This window comes from Zootoca vivipara, chromosome 6 (assembly GCF_965207765.1).
Source record: "Zootoca vivipara chromosome 6, rZooViv2.hap1.1, whole genome shotgun sequence".
Classification (NCBI taxonomy): Eukaryota; Metazoa; Chordata; class Lepidosauria; order Squamata; family Lacertidae; genus Zootoca; species Zootoca vivipara.
Genome location: NC_142589.1, coordinates 46,864,393 through 46,879,074, shown reverse-complemented (window position 1 = coordinate 46,879,074; position 14,682 = coordinate 46,864,393). Strand labels below are relative to the sequence as shown.

At 44.0% G+C, this 14,682-nt stretch overlaps 1 protein-coding gene across 1 annotated transcript in view; it reads left to right on the top strand.

Moving 5' to 3' along the window:
• The window catches only part of SLC12A4 (solute carrier family 12 member 4), a 64,972-nt gene that overhangs the window by 44,306 nt on the left and 5,984 nt on the right, over positions 1-14,682 (top strand). The window contains exons 9-21 of the mRNA XM_035120938.3: positions 1,096-1,260; positions 1,368-1,466; positions 2,581-2,638; positions 3,828-4,002; positions 4,673-4,791; positions 6,550-6,648; positions 7,039-7,158; positions 8,168-8,272; positions 9,571-9,739; positions 11,154-11,349; positions 11,743-11,912; positions 13,369-13,500; positions 13,590-13,697. Of these exons, the coding sequence (XP_034976829.3) occupies positions 1,096-1,260; positions 1,368-1,466; positions 2,581-2,638; positions 3,828-4,002; positions 4,673-4,791; positions 6,550-6,648; positions 7,039-7,158; positions 8,168-8,272; positions 9,571-9,739; positions 11,154-11,349; positions 11,743-11,912; positions 13,369-13,500; positions 13,590-13,697 (1,715 nt within the window). The remainder of the gene's footprint in view (positions 1-1,095; positions 1,261-1,367; positions 1,467-2,580; positions 2,639-3,827; positions 4,003-4,672; positions 4,792-6,549; positions 6,649-7,038; positions 7,159-8,167; positions 8,273-9,570; positions 9,740-11,153; positions 11,350-11,742; positions 11,913-13,368; positions 13,501-13,589; positions 13,698-14,682) is intronic.

Below are 14,682 nucleotides of genomic sequence, written 5' to 3'. Positions count from 1 at the left end.
CTATCTGAAACCCTGGAGAGCCACTGCCAGTTCGTGCAACACTACACTGAGTTAGATGGACTGGTCATCTGATTCTGCATAAGGCTGCTTCCTTCCTTTCTAATTATTTCTGTTTCTCAAGCAGTGTGCATTGTGCTTTACAAAGGCGCTTGCAACCTGAAATTCAGGAATGGGGAAGGGAGAGTAAAAAGGGGAAGAATGTGTGTTTCCTTCAGTTAAGCATACCTAGGTTTCGTTAAAATAGTACAGAGGACTAAAGGGTATGCCAGAAGCTACATTGAAAATGTGGGCTTAAAATATGAGCTTAAATTCAGTGATGTGACACACCTGAATGTTTGCAGCACACTGCTTTGTACTTCAGGATCAGGTACAGAATTAGCCATCCTGAAAATATCCCTCCTTTTGGATTTAAAAAAGAAATTCAAGATACTAAATTCTTAACTGCTTAGTGCGTAGGAAGATTTCTGAATGAGATCTCCATTGGTCATAGTGTGGAGATACGGGGTCCTCCTGTTAAGTTCTTTGCTTGTCCTAGGTACAGAAGAAAAAAGAGATGCAAATGATTTGGAACTATATGATTTATACAAGTTGTAGAACCCACCTGCTTTAGATACATAACTTGGGTAAGCTTGTGCCGCACACAGAGAGAGAGTCAATGTTAAATAAATCATTACACGGTGTAATATGTCATGTGCTGTTATTCATCTGATGTTGTATTTACATAATTTTAAGATCTGCTAAGGAACGGATGATTGTTATTATGTCTTCATATGTAAAACCACAGAATTCAAAGAGGGTGGTGCACTTTCTTTTCCCCATGACTCTGTGTGTGTGTGTGTGTGTGTGTGTGTGTGTGTGTGTGTGTATGTATGTATGTATGTATGTATGTATGTATGTATGTATGTATGTATGTAGAGAGACAGAGACAGACACATACTCCTGAACAATAGGATGCCTGATACGATATTTCTTGGACTTACTAAAAAATCATCCTTTGATAACATTTTCCTTGTGCCTAACAAAGAAAGTGGGCAGATGTTTCATTCAGTAAGTTATTTGTTCACTCTGTGCTCCTGATGGCTTCCCCCACCCCAGATAACATCTGGAGCAATTACTTGGAGAAAGGTGAGATTCTGGAGAAAGCTGATCGCCCATCTGTTGATGTGGCTGGACATAAGAACAACCTTCACCTTTACGTTTATGCAGACATAGCAACTTCCTTCACAGTGCTCGTTGGCATCTTCTTCCCTTCAGTGACAGGTGAGAATACGGAGATGGGCAGGTTTTGTTTTTTTACCTCTGGGCACTTTGGAAATGGGGGGCGGGAGAAGTGCTTCTTATTCCTATGTTCTTGCTTTTTTTTTAAGGGATCATGGCTGGCTCAAATCGATCTGGAGACCTCAAAGATGCCCAGAAGTCTATTCCTATTGGGACTATCCTAGCTATTATCACTACGTCTCTAGTCTGTATCCTTTTCTTTTTTTCTTTAAAAAAGAGAAGATTGTGGTGGTTCTAATACATAAGCTGCCCCATACTAGGTCAGACTGTTTGCCCATTGTGATGTTCCTGCAGTTTCTTCCAAGGACCTGTGCTTGGGTTGTCCCTAAGGGTAGGCCCTCACAGATACTCCACTGGGTCCACACTTCCCTTAGGTTCCTGTTGCCACCATCAACTGACTTGAAGGAAGCAGTGGGACTCTCCCTTTGTTTGCCCACTCAACCCCAGCTCTGCTTCACACTGGAGTGGTCAGCTTCCAAGACATGGATGCCTATTTAAGTAAGGAATATAACATTTTCTTAAATATTTATATAGTTTCCAATGTTTCAGGATTCTACACTAATACAGCTGCCTCTGGCCCTAGCTGTTATCCTAACTCTGCATATTTTGACATCTCTTAACCTATGTTCCAACCTAACGCTTAGGGTCATTTTAGTAACTGGTCCCTTCTGCTCTCCCCCTTTTTAGACCAGGGATAGAGAACCTTTTCAGATTGTCATGCCAGATATTTATCTCACCCATCCACGCTGCAGGCCAATTTTGACACTTGTCAATCTTCTGATGTCATTTTGATGCCAAGTGACTGATAGGTGGGTGGTCCCACCTGCATATTACAGTTGACTGGTAGGGTGTGTGTGCTTCATCAGCATTTCCCTGAAGGACATGCACTGGTGAAGCAGGATTGAACCCTGCCCATCACCATGCCTATCAGTTGATGTCACCCAATGACACGAACTGATAAACAGGTAGATGTAGATTTGAGGAAATGGATTCACAGGCCTAATTGGACATCCCGGTGGGCCAAGATTGACCTGCAGGCCAAAGGTTCCCCACCCTTGCCCTTAAACTTCTGATTTACCCATGCAGTGCAACATTATGCAGTTTGAGTGGCACTGGCCCATGCTGGCTGGGGGTGATGGGTGTGGGAGTCCTACAGCATCTAGAGGGCCACAGGTTCCCCACCCCAACTCTAGGAATATGTAAGGATTTTTATGGCAAGTACTATAGTTATAGGGATGTGTTGTGTTTTACTGACACTGTCAGAAATCAGGCTGGTTTCTTTAATGGAACGTGCACATTCAGATTTCAGCTGTGTGCTGCTGTTTGGTGCTTGCATTGAAGGTGTTGTTCTTAGAGATAAGTAAGTAACCATTAAATTTCTGCTTTATTTTCATGTGTAAAATGATGTAATCAAAATGATACTTTGCCTCTCATTTTTGCTGTGTGAAATTACCTTTGTCTTCAGCTTATTGCCTTAAATTTGTTCGTTCTGTATCATATTTACCAATTCCAGCTGCTGACGTGCAAGGTGTGCTCTGTGTGCGTGCGTGCGTGTGCTGATTCTTTGCAAGCAAATTTGTAACCAAGGTTTGGCCTGTGCTTTAGAGTTAATGGTTTGTCTGGAAGGGTTAAACCACAAGCCCCATGCTAAGCCCAAACCATGACTTAGTGCAGCACTGCAGCAAAATGGTTGAGGAGGAGCAAAGTGGCTGTGATCTCCTCTCCAGGAGAGAGAGAGAACTCTCCAGTGTATTGTTTGTGATAAGTCATGGTTTAGCTTAGCATTGTGTTAACGGGGATACTGTCGTGGGAAGGGATTGCATGGCATCTGCAGTTGAAAATAACAGACATTTTGTAGCCAGCTACATTTGCATCTGAAATTGCATGTCCAGTTAGAGATGTGAGCCACCAAGTCAAAGACCAGCTTTATCCAGTGGAACCTCGGGTTGTGACGGAGGCACATCCACAACCCACAACGTTCGTATCCCGCAGCACCGTGTCTGTGCACACGCGTGATGCGATTTGGCGCTTCTGTGCATGCGGTGGAACCTGGACGTAACCCTTTCCAGTACTTCCAGGTTTCCCGCGGTACGCAACCTGAAAACGCGTAACCCGAAGTGTCTGTAACCCGAGGTACCCCTGTATATCATTTTGTATAGCCACACTGATCCCTGTCTCATCATTGAGTTAGGATCATTGAGCTATTTCAGTTTTAGGCTCCAGGGCTATATCTGAAGTTTCCTGTGCACTTAATAATCAGGTAGGGGTGTGGGTGGGTGTGTTGAGGGCCATATGGTCCAACCCCCTGCTAGATGCTTGAGGGTCTCCAGCAGATGGCTGTCCAACTTCTACTTAAAGACCCCTAATAAGTAACTGTTGGTAACCACTTCATTATGCCCTAATATTTAAAGCATGAAATTTAAATTGCTTGCATGAGCAGTAACTCGTTTTAGGAAATGCACCTTGAAATTTACTTGGAAAAATGCATTTCACCATTTAATGAAATCCAAGGCTTCCTTTCATTCGACTCGTTCCCATCTTTTCTGCAGATATGGTGATGCCGTGAACAGGAACTTAGTGGTGGGCACGCTTGCGTGGCCCTCGCCGTGGGTCATTGTGATAGGCTCGTTTTTCTCTACTTGCGGAGCAGGTTTGCAGAGCCTCACTGGTGCCCCGCGGCTGCTTCAAGCAATCGCCAAGGACAACATCATTCCTTTCTTATGGGTTGGTACATGTTGCGCCGAGCAAGTTCCTGGAAAAGAGCCTTGTGAATCCGGGAGCTTTGTGTGCTCTCTGAGGCATAAATAGGGTCCTAACAGGGAGCTGACTCTTTGATTGAGAAGGCTAGATTCCATGTCTTTTAAGAAAGCAAGCTTTTGCTCCTAATTTTAAAAAAAATCCCAAGGAGGGAACTCTAGTGGGGTGGGGGGTGAAGAACCCAGAGGGAAAATAACATACTCCTACTAATAATACAATAATTAGTAAGGGGGGAGCTTATGATGGTCATATATACTGAGCAGTGGAAAACTAGTAGCTATCAGAGAGCTAGCCTGTTTCAGGTGTTCATTTTTGTTGTTGGAAGCTGGGGAAACCCAGTCAGATGGGCGGGGTAGAAATAATAAATTAGTAGTAGTAGTAGTAGTATTTTTTTTATCATCATCATCATCTCTTGTGCATGTGAGGGCTCCCTACAGATGTTCTAATGAATGTTTGTTGGGTGGGGAAAGGCTGAGATGCTCCCCCTTGGAGCTATTATGCATATTTTGATTCTTCACAATTAAATGCCTGGAAAGTACTGCACTCTCTCTCCCCCACCTTAATTCCAGCACAATTTTTAGATGCTTTCTATAAACTGTTCAAAACTTAAATTTTGTTCTGCAATCTCTTTTTACAGGTGTTTGGCCACGGGAAGGCAAATGGTGAGCCAACCTGGGCCCTTCTGCTCACAGCACTGATTGCAGAACTCGGCATTCTTATCGCATCCCTTGACATGGTGGCCCCAATTCTTTCTATGTGAGTTCTCCCCCCCCCCCCCCCGGAAGTTTTACTGCCATAAGATAGGTTTTGTATGAGCAGCACTTAATAGAAGCAGACCAGCTGTGTTAAAGGTTTTTTTCCAAACCAAATTTAGTGGGGTTGAATTTTGAAGGCAAGGATCACAAAAGTCACTAATATGTCCTGGTTCTTTGCTGTGGCTGCTGGTTGTAACCAGCACTCAAATCCACTCAAATGCCCCTTGGAATGATGCTATGTCATAACCAGGGACATTATGGGGAATTAAAGATGGTAGCTGGTAGCTAGGAGGAGCCAGGAAGGAATGCACCAGTGATTTTGCACCCCGTAACCCTGAACTAGCTGAAAATCTGCTCCACACTTTGATTGCTTGTGAGTCTTGGTGAAGTAGGAGGTGCCATTATACTTCAGCTTTGCTTTCCACATAGACTTGTCTGCCCAGGAAACCTTGCATACTACAGGGAATTCTGGAAATTGTGCTAAAGTGCACACTTGATTTTGTGGAGACTGCTGACCTTTGAGCTATAGAGTTGTGTAAGTAGAGTGTACCCAATAATACATGCTGGCTGTGCACTGCAGAGGAAGGTGGATAGTTATGAACAAGCTTATTTCAGAGAAAACGAGTTCCCAGGAACGCAGTTTGTGTGTCTTTTTGGAAAATTATTGCAGCATGAAACAGGATTGTATGTTTTTCTGCTTTCAGCAGCCAGCTGTAGAATGTAAGCCTCCAGCGCCACTTAGTGGTGGCTCCAGTTTGTCACAGTTAAACAAAAGGATTGGGAGGTGTTCAGTTCAGGGCTAAAATGCCACTGAGCCCAGTGAGGCCAAATCCAAGTTGACAGAGTCAAACCCTGATGCTCGGTAGTTCAGGCCAGGATTGAACAATGTGCAAAGGACAACAGGACCTAAATTTTCATCCCTCAAATGCTTCTTCCTATTCTGGGTTGGGAAGCAACAACACTGATAACCTTGTAGTCCAGGCCTGCACAGCTTATGACCTACCATGCTGAACCAAACCCATCTGCCATGTATGGTGGCTTGTCAGCTGACAGGCAGCCTCCTCTGCTGATTTGCAGCACCAAGAATACCAAGGCAGGTGGCTTGATGTTTGGCTTGGTGGCTCACATGTTGTGCAGGCCTGACTAATGGATGTCAGCTTGTCCACCAGGGATAAAAAAAGTTCCACATGACATCCTTTCAACTCCCTCCAGGTGTAATAATATAAAACATTTAGATAGCACTTTAAAGTGTCTGTAGTGTTTTGCATGTCTTGTAACATAGGCCAGTGTTATCCCCTATCATAGATTCAGTAGGGGAGTAGAGGTGCAGATGAGAGAACAGTAGCTTGCCCTAAGGTGAGATTTGAAATAGGGAATTCCTGGCTTACACTCTTGGCCAATACAACAATATGCACACATGTGCCAAGGCCTGCAAATTCCCTTGAACTCTAGGGTTTGACTAGGGTTGGTAGCCACCGTATGTTGACTGGGCCAAGGCCTGGGTCATTGGGAAGGAGGCAAGACCTGCGTATCCTACAGACTTACAACAGTACTGTATCACTAAAGTTTCTCCACAAATATTGGAAATTTTAGATTGGAGGGTTACTACAAAGCAATTTAAATTTGTTGTGTTAATTTAAAACTCCTCCATTTCCTCACATCGGTCTTCATTATGTTAGCTGTGAAATTTGTGCTTTGTTCTCTACAGTGGGCCCAGACCTATATGTGATTTTTTTCCCCTGTTTCCTCCCTCAACTAGGTTTTTCTTGATGTGTTACTTATTTGTCAACTTAGCCTGTGCAGTGCAAACACTCCTAAGAACTCCAAACTGGAGGCCCAGATTTAAGTACTACCACTGGTAAGTTGAGAGAGAGAGAGAGAGAGAGAGAGAGAGAGAGAGAGAGAGAGAGAAAGGGTGTCTCACAAGCTTATTCATATGGCCATTTGATCCCTCCTCATTAAGGGCTAGGGCACTTGAGTGTGTGAAAAGCTAAAAGCGGAAAGCTACCAGTAAGAGTTTTTGGAAATGCTTTTCAGCAGACTATTGATGATCTGCATGTGTGAATGAGCCATCACTGATATATAAACATTACAGATAAGAGTTCCTGGATCACCTCCAACACAGTACTGTTCAGTGGAATCTGCACATTCAGCTGCCGGTCACTAAGGGTAAAGAAATCAAGGAATCCCCATGCATGTGTGAACCAGCTCTAAATATGTGCTAACATTTGAGTTTTGTTTCCTTCAGGGCCTTGTCCTTTTTAGGCATGAGTATCTGCCTTGCACTGATGTTCATCTCCTCCTGGTATTATGCTTTAGTGGCAATGCTCATTGCAGGCATGATTTACAAGTACATTGAATACCAGGGGTAAGTAGCTTCTGATCAAAATAACATGATAATATGATTGCTGGGTGTGGGTGTATGCATGCACACAGAACTATCCCTTAAACAGTAGCTATACCCTGGGAAGCCCTGAACTGGATCTTCTGAAGGATGCTTAATTCTATCATTTAATTTCTGAATTTTATGGGTTGTGCCCAATGAAGTTGTTCTATTCATGTAAGGTTTTCTACTTGCACAACAGAGATTCCCCATCCTCTCTTCCACCCCACCCCCCAAATGTGCTCCACAGCTACAGTTCTTGAAATAGTGGGAGCAGAGGAGGGGGGGGATATCATTGTGGAAGTCTTTGGGCAAACATAATGACTTTGGGCTTGTCCACACTTCTGCTTGTCCCATGCATAGAGAACTGAGTGGTTTCCTGCTTGCCCTGTGCTTTCTAGGCATGGGTCCAAGAGGTTTTGTCTTTGCCCTGCTGCTTTCCCCTTGAAAACCTGCTCTTTAGTGCGAAATCAGAACAAATGTCAACCCAGAGAAAACCCAATTGGCATTTGCTCCGATTTAGTGATAAACAGTGGGGTTACCCCAAGGGGAAACAGTGGGGCAAGTAGAAGTGTGGGTGAACCCTTCCTTTGGAAGCACATAGTCCAGTGAATGTCCTAGAAATATCTACTGTTGCATTGTGCTCTCTTAAGTGGGTCTAAACCTGGCCAGTGTTTGTATGGTAGGAAGGGGAGCACATGGCCCTCCAAACATAGTGTTAAACTCCCACCACCCGGAAGTCATTGTGTGGCCAAATGGTAAGGAACACCTCCCTGTTATATAGGGAGAACTCTGGGAACTTTGTGTAAACTGTTCTATGATTTCCAAAGGAAGAGTGAGAGACAAGGGTAACAAACGAATAGCGCATTGAGGTCTAGTCATGGGAAGTCCATTTATTCTGTGAGACAGCAAATAAATGAGCTAAATACAGTTGTTTTTTCTGGAAAGGGAGTCGCACCCTAAGCTGGCTTAATTTTGAAATTGTGCTTTACAGGGCGGAGAAGGAATGGGGTGATGGGATCCGGGGCCTGTCTCTAAGTGCTGCCCGGTATGCTCTGCTGAGATTGGAGGAAGGGCCCCCACACACCAAGAACTGGAGGTGACTTCTTGTTGTTTCTTCCCAGTTAATGAAATGGAGAGCTGTGGTTTCCCCAGATTCTGAACTTACCGTACATGAAATCAAAATTATGCTTATTTTGCAAGCCCCTTGATGCAGGCCTTTTTACTTACTTTAAAAAAAAACATAAGAATTTTTTTTCCCCTTCCAGCAGCACCTTAGAGACCAACTAAGTTTGTCATTGGTGTGAGCTTTCGTGTGCATGCAATTACATACTTAGTTGGTCTCTAAGGTGCTGCTGAAAGAAAAAATTTTTTTATTTCGTTTCAACTACATCAGACCAACACGGTTACCTACCTGTATTTAAAAAACTTGTGTGGAAGTGGATCTTGTGTGCAGACTCTTCCCCCCAAATACAAAAATGCTGGAAGAGTGTCTGCAGACAACCAGTAGGAGCCAGGCTGAAGACAAGCGAAACGAAACATTTCAGCAATGCACAGTTTTAAGCTAAGAACCTCTTGCCTTGGATATTGTAATTTTCACACGCGTTTCTGTAGCTTCTTCCATCTCATCCGATGTCACCATATCTAATGTCCTGCTTGGGTTTATGCAACTAAAGATCACACCCTCGTCCACACCCTCCACCTCTCCAAGGCTGTTTATTGCAGGGAAAGAGGTTGTCATGAGAGAGGCATAGCAATTAGCCAGTGTTTAAGTAATGGTTAAAATGTTGGACTAGGGCCTGGCTGCTGTTCATGAATAAAGCTCACTGGGCGACCTTGGGCCTAGCCTACCTCACAGGATTGTTAGAAGACTAAATTGGGAGCGGGTAGCCATATATGCCACACTGAGCTTCTTGGAGAGAGGGAGAAGAAGCAAATGGTGTTGGAGCTGTATTTCAGACAAGTTTTTCGGTTGTTACTGAGCTAAGGATTGCCTCAGCATTCTAGGAGCACTGATATGAAAAGCCCTGTCATAAATCCAATTGTTACATACTTTCTGACTGTATGGTCCTCTTTCATAGAAATGTCACACATGTTGCACAAATAAATATGGTGATTCAGCTGTCTCCCCCCCACGCCCCAGTCAGCCCCTTGAAAGTCTGGATGGGCAGCTTTTTTTAGTATGCAGCCATTGGCCTGTTTGGCTTAGATTTAGATGCAAACTTCCCATGTGAACTGAATTTCTGATGAGCCAGTCTCCTAGTGAAAGCTGTCTGAATAGATAAAAGCCAGTTGGTGAAATAACTCTTCAACGCTTCCAAGCCAGAGTGCTCCTTAAGAGCTGCTTAATATTCAAAAAACCTGGCCCCAGAACCATTTCTTTCCCCCTCTTTTCAGACCGCAGCTGTTGGTGCTTCTGAAACTGGACGAAGATTTGCATGTGAAATACCCCAGACTGTTGACGTTTGCTTCTCAGCTGAAAGCCGGCAAGGGACTGACCATCATTGGAACAGCAATACAAGGCAACTTCCTGGAGAGCTATGGAGAAGCACAGGCGGCTGAACAGGTGGGCATTGGGGGGGGGGGAGAGACTAGAAACAAATTGTAAGTATCATGGAGCATTTGGCAAGAAAGTTTATATGGCTTTCTAAGGCCTGAGGCTCCGTCCAGAAAAAGCCTCTTGGCAGGCAAGCAAATAAAGTGTTTTCAGATATGTGCTAAGGCTTCGGCTGAACCAAATACTAAAGAATGTCTGAGTGCAGCGTTTTGTTTATTCAAGGCTTTTTTTCCAGCAAAGGCTGTGTGTCCTCCACACTAAAAGAAATAATTTAAATTCTCTACCAAAAAAAGGGGAATTGTGCTGTGTCAATGAGACTTGTTTCTGGGCTCCATTTAGAGTTCTGGTCTTGAACTTTATGGCTTGGGATCGGGGTCTTCATTACAGACTGACCATTTTGCATGCATTTGACTGGCATGTGACTGCCCAAGCATGTGCCATTTTCGGCTCCGAAAGGGTGTCGAATGGGGCGGGGGGCCTACACATGCAATTACCTGATGCAACCCCTGCACAAACCAGGAGTTGCTTGTACACTAATATTTTAATCAGGGACCTTTTCCTGGGTTTCTCCACCATCTTGAGTTATGGTGAGAGGTTGCTGAGGAAAGAGCTTTCTCAGTGGTGGCAGCCGTTGTGGAATGCTCTACCTAGGGAGGCTGGTCTGATATCATTTTGGTTCTAAGGCAAGAATTCTTCTTTTTCAGACCTTTAAAGTTAACTTTATCTGTTTTGTCTTTGCTGGAGTTCATGTGTTATGCTGCTCTACAGATTTTTTCCCCATGTATTTCTGTAAGTTTTTTAAATTTGTTTTCTTGTGTGTTGAAATTTCATAATCTGCCCTGGGAATCTTGAGAGGAGAATAATAAAGAAACAATCATTTAAATAAATATACTTAAAAGTTATGCAGATAGATCGTACTGTGCAGTTTCTTGTTATTTGCAAAATTTATGCTGTATATTCACTCTTTTCTATCAATTTTATTCCAATTTTGTTATTTGTGAGCAGAGAGCAGGCACAGACACAATTTTTCCAACCTTCAGAAATCTTGCTCAGGCATCTCTCTAGACCAGGCATCCCCAAACTTCGGCCCTCCAGATGTTTTGGACTACAATTCCCATCTTCCCCAACCACTGGTCCTGTTAGCTAGGGATCATGGGAGTTGTAGGCCAAAACATCTGGAGGGCCGCAGTTTGGGGATGCCTGCTCTAGACTCTGGTATTTCGGCCAGCATGGCCACATACATATATCCATTTCTTGGAAATCGCTGTACTAATTATTCTTTTGGTAAGGAGGAACCTCCCATAAATACAAGTCAACATGTGCAAGTGTAGAAATCTGTTTGCATGTTCTAATGTTTTTTAATTGCCCTATGAGGGTTGACCTCTTAATGGGAGACACCTTAATCCTGTTGGCTGTCTTCCAGACAATCAAGAATATGATCGAGATTGAGAAGGTGAAAGGATTTTGCCAAGTTGTCGTAGCTAACAAAGTCCGGGATGGCATTTCCCACTTGATACAGTCATGCGGATTGGGAGGCATGAAGCATAACACGGTGGTACTGGGGTGGCCGTATGGCTGGAGGCAAAGTGAAGACTCAAGAGCCTGGAAAACCTTTATAGGCAAGTTATTAGGATGTTGGTTGGTGTTCTTGCTCTTAATGTGTGGGAATTCCCCCTTCCCCATTTATTGCAGCTGGTGTTGACTTTCACCATGCTTTGGTGTCATTGTGCTCTGCCTGAGCTTTGCATCAGTGGTGGTTGCCATCCATTGGAACTGGTAGGGTGGAAGGCAGAGCGGCCAACATTAGGTGGAGCCACAGCTGATGAGAGGCTGAGCCAGCTGACTCTAGTTTTGCTTCCATCCTCCTCCCTGTTGAGTTCTACAAGAGCAGCACTGGGACTAAGGAGGAGGAAACGGACAGCCAAAGCCACCCACTAGTAAGAAGGCAGGTTAGTGGTGCACAATCCCGTTTGCTTTGTATTACAATGCGTCTTTATTCCTTTTGCCTCCAGACACTGTACGCTGTACAACTGCAGCCCACCTTGCCTTGCTGGTACCCAAAAATGTTTCCTTCTACCCTGGCAATCATGAGCGTTACAATGAAGGGAACATCGACGTCTGGTGGATTGTACATGATGGAGGCATGCTGATGCTGCTTCCTTTTCTGCTCAAACAGCATAAAGTAAGAGTGCCAGGAGCTAGATGGACAGGTTGGGCTCACCCATTTGCTTGTGTGTGTCAATCGAAGCTGTGGAATACTGGCCACGTTCACACCATATATTTAAAATGTTACGATACCACTAACAGTCATTGCTTCCCTCAAATAATTCTGGGAGCTGTCGTCTGTTAAGGGTGCTGACAATTCCCATCCCAGAGCTACAGTTCTTCCGAGTTTCCTGCGAAGAGGGATTGATAGTGAAACCACTTCCAGGAATTGTAGCTCTAGCAGTAGAATGGTGGCTCCTAACAATTCTCATCCACTCTTCCAGAATTTTTTGGAGGAAGCTGTGACTGTTTAAGGTGGTTTCCCATCACTTTAAATGTATGATGCGGATGTGACCACTAGCTTATTATTTTGTATAACTGGCTCTGTCTGAAAGCACCCGAGCAATCTAAAAGGTTTTTTAAAAGATAGTATATATCTTAAAACCATTTTAGAAAAATGCTTAACAAAATATAATGAAAACCATATATAAATCAACAGAAGCATTAGCCACTTGAAACAAGCAACATTTGAAGAGTAATCTCGGCAGTCGGTCCATATGGTTGACATTTACTCAGCTGCATTTGTAGGTGCTGCTCCAAGAACTGACAGTCGCATGAAACAGGAAGTTAACACAGGAAGTCACTCCAAGAAGAGGAACTTGTTCTGCTGAGGTCTCAAATTGCCATTGCTATTTTGGCATGACTGTCGCTGCTGCTGCAGCATTTAGGAAGGAGACAAACAACCTCAGTTGGTGATTTGGAGGTGTCCGGTGCTCCGATTAGGAGAGCCAAATGTTGACAATCACCTACTTTTTAGTTCATGTAATGCAGCACTTCTCAACCTGGTGTTTTGGGCTACAGTTCCCATCAGCCCCATCCTTGTGTAACATGTCATGCACACTATTTTCCTATCTCAGTATCAGAATATAGGTAGCTGTTTGAATACCAAGTATTTTCTACTAATAAGGTTGGCTTCGACTCTTGAGTTCTAGGAAGGAGCTTTCTGCAGCCCTGTCTGGAGATAGCCGTGACATTTTGCATGCAAGGCATGTACTGTACAACTATGTTGTGTATACACAACTATGTAACTTAGGAACACAGGGAGCTCCTTATATAAATCAGACCATTGGTCCACCTAGCTTTGTACTGTTGAAGCAGGCTGACAGTGGCTCTCCAGGGTTTCAGGCAGGTGGGTCTCCCAGCCCTACCTGGAATTGCCAAGAATTGAACCTGGGGTGTGTGGTGTGCAAAGCAGATTGGGTACCACCCCTGAACTATGGCTCTTTCCCTTGCATTTATAAAAGTTAAAAGAGTGGTTTTTTCGTTTTGTCTTTTTAAAGGTTTGTGCAGCCTTGCATACTACCAGGTTCTACAGGCTCTGCATACATGTTTAAAGTTTTGAGAAGATACACACCTATTTTCTGCTTCCACAGGTTTGGCGAAAATGTAAAATGAGAATTTTCACCGTAGCTCAGATGGATGACAACAGCATCCAGATGAAGAAAGACCTGGCCACCTTCCTCTACCACCTCCGAATAGAGGCTGAAGTAGAAGTCGTAGAAATGGTAATGGGGTTTATCTTGTTCTGTGGTGGATCGGGGTTTGGGACAATGCATCGTGTGTAGCTATAAGACTGACTTTCTTGTTTTCATAGCAAAACAGCGATATCTCCGCCTACACTTACGAACGGACTCTGATGATGGAGCAAAGATCTCAGATGCTGAGGCAGATGAGATTGACCAAAACAGAAAGAGAAAGGGAGGTATGTTTTGCTTTGGTATCAAATCATGTAAAGTGTTGATGAAAGTATCCCAAACTCTGCAGACACCTCTTTCACCATTTCTTCTCTAATTGCCACGTTCACCGTATTGGGGGGAAAAGGGGTTATTTTAAAAAATGCTATTCTGGGAAACTTCACTTGGCAGGTTGGGCCATAAATGAGATGCCACCACTGTAAAACCACTCTCCAGTTGCCACACATCCCACCTCAGACAATGGGGAAATTGGGAGGTAATTGCTTTAAGACATGCGTTTCACATTTTCTCCCCATCCCCCCAAATTGGAAATGGGCACATGCATCAAGATGAGGTTTGCACTTAAAACCTAGTCTTTTGTGTCTGAACACCTGCAACAAGTTTCACTCCTACGCCTCAGTTTTCAGTGGTGCTCTACAGTGTACAATTCTAATCCTCACATCCAAAAAGGGTATTTGTAGAGCTGAGGAAAAGAGCAGCGCAAATGATCAAGGAGCTGGATCGGTTCGTCTGTGAAGAAAGATTGCAACCTTTGGGGCTGTTGATCGTGTGGAACATGACAGTGGCGTATAAAATTATGGCTAAAACCTGCTGTATGTTACCTCCAGTGCTTCTGAATACCAGTTGTAAGGACCAACTGCGGGAGAGAGCTGATTTGCCCTAGCCCTCCTTGTGTGCTTTCCATAGGCATCTGTTTAAGGAAGTGGTCTGTTCCAATAGAGCTCTTCTTGTTTTCTTCTGTTCTTGTCTGCTTGGTCACCTGGAAGCACAGCCTTGACCTGCAAAAGCTGGCCTTACCAGGGGCTGTTTACAAGCCTGCTGCAAATTAGTTGCATTTGCAAAGCCATAGCAAAGCTTGGATTGTGGGAAAGGTGGTAGCCCCCCCTCCCCCTTAATGAAATCCATCACACACACACACACACACACACACACACACACACACTTAGCAGAATCCTCACCCTTCTGTAAACTTCAAAAACAGCAGTTAAGAGC